At 39.9% G+C, this 7,028-nt stretch overlaps 1 protein-coding gene across 1 annotated transcript; it reads left to right on the top strand.

The window, feature by feature from the left end:
- Positions 1-757: 757 nt before the first annotated feature.
- On the top strand, positions 758-6,374 carry LOC103132825 (uncharacterized; the record flags this gene model as incomplete). Its single annotated transcript, XM_007544605.2, has 6 exons — positions 758-1,001; positions 1,734-2,066; positions 3,409-3,735; positions 4,606-4,935; positions 5,503-5,829; positions 5,896-6,374. Coding segments are annotated over 6 exons (1,605 nt in total), but the record flags the coding sequence as incomplete, so codon positions are not given.
- Positions 6,375-7,028: the final 654 nt, after the last annotated feature.

Here is a 7,028-nt window from a genome sequence, read left to right on the forward strand (position 1 = left end):
TAGTTCAGATAAATAATGACCCTGGGACTTATTCCTAGTCGCTAAAATTATCTAAGCTGTAACAAGTGCACGTTAATAAATAGAGGAAGAGCTGCCGTGAACAGATGTGGTCTATGAGCTCGGACACCGGCGGGGCTACTCCGATGTCTGATTCATAGACTGAAGCGGGTCATAACGTCTTGGATGAAGGTAGTTAGAGCTTAGACGGATCTTCCTCGCGCCCAGCTTAAACAAAAGTTCTCTACATTCTTATTTGCGGTAATACCCAGGAATTAGAGGCTTTTCGGACCCGTGAGACGGAGAGCTGGTCAGTAGTCAGTCCGCTGGAGTTTGGGAGGAGTTAGGGGCGTGGCTGAGTGCTGTGGATTAACAATACGCACAGGGCTTAGATTCCTCACTGCTACGGCCAAAACATGGAGAGATCTATTCACATCTATAAATCTCATTAATCATTGTATCACAGCTTTGCAAATATCCAAAATCTCCCAACTTTTGTTGGACACATCACTTTTTATAGGATTTCACCTCGGTTGATGTGTATGTTGGTGTGGCATCATTTAATTCCGTTTACGCAATTATCCTGGCACAATTCATACTATATGTATATTGCATTTTCCAGGGATTGAAAACATCTGGCTCCATTTTAAGAAGGTCGACTAACATTTAGTCAAGTTGTTTCCTTATCTGACCAAACATAAATTCATTTCTGGCTCCTTTTGGCTCCAGTTGGTCCCTGCAAAATTTATTTCACAGCTAAAGTGACCTGAATCTGTCCCATAACTTTTTCCTTGCACAACAGCATTACAGAAACATTTCTGGTAAAGCGTCTGATCTGAAGGTAAAGGTCAGAGGTCAAAGCTCTAGCTCCAGGTTATGTTGTCTCTGTCTCTCCACAGAGGGTACACCCATCTGGCTCACAGTTTTCCTGGTGCTGCTGGTTCTCCTGGTTCTTGGATTGTCTGGAGGTGCTTTATTTCATTTCCGCCACTATTTCATACCAGGTAAGTTTAGCTTCTGCAAAATATCAGATGTTTTATTAAAATCTATTTCTAATAGCTGGAAAAGATCCAGTTCTTGGTCCTAGTCTTTTTCCTTTTCAAAAAAGGTCAAAGCCTTCATATGTATTTTCTAGTTCATGACACTTATTTTGAATTAAGACGACATAAAAACCATTTAATAAGTAACTCAGCAAAGCCTTACTTGCCCTTTGATTTAAACCTGTTGTGTTGGAGTAGAGAACCATAAAGTCTGGAAGTCCAGCTCCAAACTCATGATGGAGCGGACAGTCAGTTCTTTACACTCAGGATTCTCATGTGTAGTTTGTAGGTCATAAAGTGTGAAGACCTCCAGGTCCAGGTGTACTTGAATCCCAGTAGCTCTTCAACCTGGGGTGTGGACATGAAGAGTCTACATGAATGTCAAAATCAGAATATAATGAACATATCAGTGTTAGTAATTGAGCGTAATGACCTGTTGGGCGATACGGAACAACAAATAACAGGATTTTCACCTGAGAAGAGAAACAACTGGACAGAGCATATAACCATAGTAGCTAAAGCTAAGCTAGAAACTGCTTACCACACCAGAGGGAGAGAATAGTGAAACATGAAGAATTTCTAAACATAAATCATAGCAACAGAAAATGTGCTTTAGCTGGTCCAGTAAATGTATTTTGCTCAGCATTTATAACCATTTATTAATTAACAATTTCTGAATCCTCTGTTGTCTCTCAGACCACCTTCAAAGGGTGGAGGTGGATTCAGGGACAGAGTCTGTCCTGCTGCCCTGCAGAGCCAGACCTTTCCTGCCCAGAGGTGTTAGAGTGGAGTGGACGAACAGCAAAAACTGGAAGATCTATGTGTATCAGAACGTTTCTGATCAGCCTGAAAAACAGCATTACCTCTACAAAACCAGAACTAGCATGGATAAAAACCTACTGAGAACTGGAGACCTCAGTCTGACTCTGAGATGGCCCACTGATGTAGACAGAAAGATCTACACCTGCAGCGTCACCAACAGGGCCGGAAAGATCCTGATGAAGAAACAAGTTCAGCTCCATGTCAGCAGTGAGTTCAGTGAGATTTAAATGATATTTAAAATGACTGCAGCCTGGCTGTTGATGCAGGTTAAAGGTCAACCTGCAGATGTAAATATAGACATGCAGCTCAACCTGTCCTTATTTCTAAAATGCTTTACATCCAGGATTAAAAAACACATTTTTAAAAATATCAATTTTATATGTGATAATGTAAAATAATGAAATGAAATGAAATGAAATGAAATTTTATTCGAACATGATACAAATATAAAAATAAAGTAGTGCACAGTAACAAGAAGTGCATAAGAAAGAAGAGAAAATACAGATTCTTTGTTTCAGTTAACATATCATGCTCAAAATGGGGTAGGAAGAAGTGAGAACTTATAAACTCCTACCCATGTAGAACAATTAAAAAGAGGGAAACAGATAAAGATATGAATGAAGAGAAACATATAAATACAGTCCACAGAAAATGAAGAAAGAACATTTTTAAGTTTTTTTTTTCTTTAGGAATGTTTTGTCCAATATGTAGACATATTCATCTTGGAAAAGTCTAGAATTGTGCCCCTCAAAGAAATCATAAAAGAAACATTTGTATTTTAACAATATCGATATAAAAAGGCAAAAGAAACAAATAAATAAATCCATTTTTCATCTAAGAAAAAAATAAGGATGATTTTTTTTTAGATCCAGTGTGGATCCTTTAAAACTATAAAATAAAATCTGAATATTTTTCTATAAAATCCCTGGTGCTTTGAGCATTAATTTTAAGTTATGATACTTCCCAGATATTCATATCAGTCTACTTGTTGGTTCTCAGCCATCCAGGACGTGGCAAAACTAAAAAACGGTTTTAAAATGAAGCAACTTAAGTTACTACATAAATAACACATAACTTGTATTGACAGCCACCACAATAAGTCAATATTTATGAGGAATTTAATTAAGTGGAGTTACTCATTAAAACTTTTTATTTAGAGCCATACATTTTTGTAAAGGTGTAGCAGAGATTAGATCTGTGACTCTGAACCAAACTCATATCTAAACATTTGAGTTTTAGTTGGACTTGTATGGGTCTACTGAGAAAAACATACATTTGATTTAATTTTTGTTCATGCAGCTTGAACACATTAAAAACTTTTTAAACCACATATATTACTTTCCCAGACCCCTCCCCCCTCCAAGAAAAATTGTGCTTAAGAAATTTCTCTGTTTATGTCCCCCCAAATAATGAAATGGGATTTCCTCCCCTGGACATATTCAAGACATGTTGAAATACTTCTTCAATAACTCTAAAATAATCATAAAATTTATGGTCAGTACATTAAACACCATAATCCAGCTCATCTTGTCCTCTGTTGTCCTCTCAGTCCAACAGGTGGAGGTGGATTCAGGGACAGAGTCTGTCCTGCTGCCCTGCAGAGCCACAAAGAATCTGCCCAGAGATGCTAAAGTGGAGTGGAGGGACAAAGACAGTGTAATGGTCCATGAGTATAAGAACGGTTCTCATCATCCTGGAGAACAGATCCATTTCTACAGAACCAGAACCAAGATGGATGAAAACCTGTTGAAGACTGGAGACCTGAGTCTGACTCTGAAACATCCCACAATTGGAGACAAGAACATCTACACCTGCAGAGTCTTCAGTAGGGACAAAGTCATTCTGATGGTGAAACAAGTAAAGCTTCAGGTCAAAGGTCAGAGGTTTAAATGTCATTTATTGTTATAAGTTGATTGGTTGTGATTAGTAGTGTTGACTAACTCAGTAGAGGGTCAAAGGTCAATGTGTGAGTTTCATTTTCAAAGACAAAGTAATATAACAAATGATGAAGTAGCACAGGTTGGATTCCTTTAATTCTAGGTTTATGAGGTGAAGAATAATTTGGGACTAAACTGTAAATTTCTTCAAGTTCTGGTAGCATAATACTGTTTAACTGCAATGATGCAGACATAAGGCACACAAACCACCTGTTGGGCTTTACAAAGTGAGCCTGAGTTTCTTTTTCTTGTCCTCAGTTGTACCTTCAATATTTTTTGTATTTCAAAAAGTTACTAAATATACCTGCCTTTTATTACTTTTACACTCTTTACCCCTAATACTGGATTACCTCAAATTTAAGGACAGTAGGATTTTTTATCTTTATTTTCTGAGTTACAAGTTGGACCACAGTTCACTGTTGAGGACTTTGATAAGCTTCTCCAGAGAATGGAAGTGACAGAAATTAATCCTCATCAACTTAAAGTGAATGTTGAGGTCAAGATTTGGAAATGAGAGACATAAGACTCACATAAGGCACACAATGATTCAAAATAATGAAGGAACTGACGAACAGCAGCTCTTAACCCCTGGACCAGCCTCAGGGCCAAGCCAAAAAATAAATCTTCTCAAAAAGTTTTACTTGGGTAAAGTACTCAAGTAAATGTACTCCATTACTGTCCACCACAGCCTGTGATGCAACATAAGCTTAGAATCAACTGAAATGGGGTTTCAGGTCTTTTTGTGATTCTGCTCAAAGACGATCTGCTGCTAACTACAACGATCATCTTGTCCTCTGTTGTCCTCTCAGTCCAACATCAGATTAAGGTGGATTCAGATGTGGAGTCGGTCCTGCTGCCCTGCAGAACCACAGAGAATCTGCCTGGAGATGTGAGAGTGGAGTGGATAAAGAGCCCAGACAAGAAGATCCATGTGTATGAGAACGGTTCTGATCAGCCTGGAGAACAGAGCCAGTTCTACAGAACCAGGACCAAGATGGATGAAGAACCGCTGAGGACCGGAGACCTCAGTCTGACTCTGAGACGGCCCACTGATGAAGACAGTGAGATCTATACCTGTAAAGTGTCCAGCAGGAACGGAGACGTCCTGATGAAGAAACAAGTTCAGCTGGAGGTCAAAGGTCAGTGGATTACATTTAATATTTCTATATTGTCATAGATATTTATTCTATTTAAAATGAGATACAATGTTTGCTAAATACACAGAATCAATCGTTTTACGGAAGACACATCTTTGCCAATGTATTAATTTATTCCAGAAGCTGAAAACAGATTCCTGAAGGTTCCCAGAGGTTCAAACTGAGCTTACACACAACATAAATGATTTTTAGATCCTCTTCACCACGTTTGCACTTTCGCCTCCTCCTGTACGACATCAGCAACATGTACAAAGAGAAAACACTGCAAATGTCTGGTTTAACATTCCGTTTTTGTGAAAAACAAAGTTTCATGCATGGTTCAAAAATAATAATCTTCCTCAATAAGGGAGTCAACAGCAGCTCCCAAAACCTAAAGTTTTCACACCTTAACTTTAAAGGCCAAGCTTGAAGTTTTGAAACAATAGTATTTTACAGTCAGCTCAGCTTTTTTTTCCTGTTTCATTGAACATATGTCAGAATGAGGGAAGACACAGGAAACAGAGATGCATATAAACAGTGTCATGTAAACTCACCTTGATCTTCTCTCAGTCTGCCAGGTGGAGGTGGAGGAGGGGGCGGAGTCTGTCCTGCTGCCATTCAGAACAACACCTGATCTACCTGGAGACGCTGAGCTGGAGTGGAGAAAGGGAAACTACGTGACAGTCCATGTTTATCAGAATAACTCTGACCAGCCTGAGAAACAGAGCCGGTTCTACAGAAACAGAACCAGGATGGATGAAGACCTGCTGAAGACTGGAGACCTCAGTCTGACTCTGAGATCACCCACACAGACAGACAGTGGAGAGTACAGATGTTTAGTCTACAGTTTGAAGGGAAACCTTCAAAGAGAGAAAACGGTTCTGCTCAAAGTTAAAGGTTTGTCTCTTAATTTCTGTGTTTTTGTCTCTCTTTGTTTATCTGACTGATGTTCTTCTTCTGCAGAGAGACGACAGATCCATGAACGAACTCCACTGATCCCAGTTTGACCAGAGAGAGTCTGAGGTAAGGATCTGATGGATGAAGAGAGGACACGGCTCCTTCCTCCAGACTCAGAGTGGATCAGTTCAACCTCTGCAGCTTTTTCACTCATCAACCATCTGATCGTATAGAAAGTCATTCCTGGTCATGGAGTCACGATGTGTGAGGGACTTTCTGTGTGAACATGTCTGCATCTGTTAGAAATGAAGAAGACTGAAACCAGAGTCGATGTGAGACGAGTTCAGGCAGAACCAGACTGTTGGACACCGATGCAGAGTTAGTCTCACTTTTAGACCTCATTGGATTTTGTCTTTTTTATCATATAGTAAATATTTTTGCATTGTGTAAAGTTCTTTTTTTCTGTACTCCATCTTCAGAGGGAAAATGTTTGTAGAGTTGTAGCTTGTTGCTGTTTGTAATAAAATTCACACTTTCTATCAGAAGAAGAGCTTTGGTCTAATTGACATGACGCTGCCTGACGCAGAAGTAGAGCTGTTCTTCGACAAGCAAGCTGTTATTATGGCAGACGTAATGGAACGAACGTTACGACTGTAACTACGGTTCTATGAATCCCGGATGACCGCCAGAGGTTGACCCTGTAGAACCTAGCAAAAGTATTTGGGGAGATGACCAGGAGGCTGCTGCACAAACAGTCTCCAGAGTGACTCCATTCATAGTGGCCCATGACACACTAATGCTCCTGGTAGAATGGCACCGTACACCCGCAGGGGGGTGGTGGCCCTGTAAAACATAAGCCTGTTCCACCATGTCCACAATCCAACATGCAAGATGCTGCTTTGAAAGGGTTTGCCCTTTTGCAGGGCCCTGCATAGCAAGCAGACTATCAGACTGCCGCAGAGAAGCTGTGTGTCTGGCATACTCTTCTCAGGGCCGGCCCAATGCATAAGCAAACTAAGCAGCCGCTTAGGGCCCCAGGGCCGCCAAGAAATGTACTTGTATGTACATATGTACCGCCCTTCAGAAGACCGTTTTTGTTTGTTTTTAGTAACAATTTCTATGTCATTATAATGAGAGAAACACACAATTCCATCATGAAGTGATTTGTTTTTACAATAATATATGTGACGGTTGTAGAA

Source organism: Poecilia formosa, unplaced genomic scaffold (genome assembly GCF_000485575.1).
Source record: "Poecilia formosa unplaced genomic scaffold, Poecilia_formosa-5.1.2 Scaffold1365, whole genome shotgun sequence".
NCBI lineage: Eukaryota > Metazoa > Chordata > Actinopteri > Cyprinodontiformes > Poeciliidae > Poecilia > Poecilia formosa.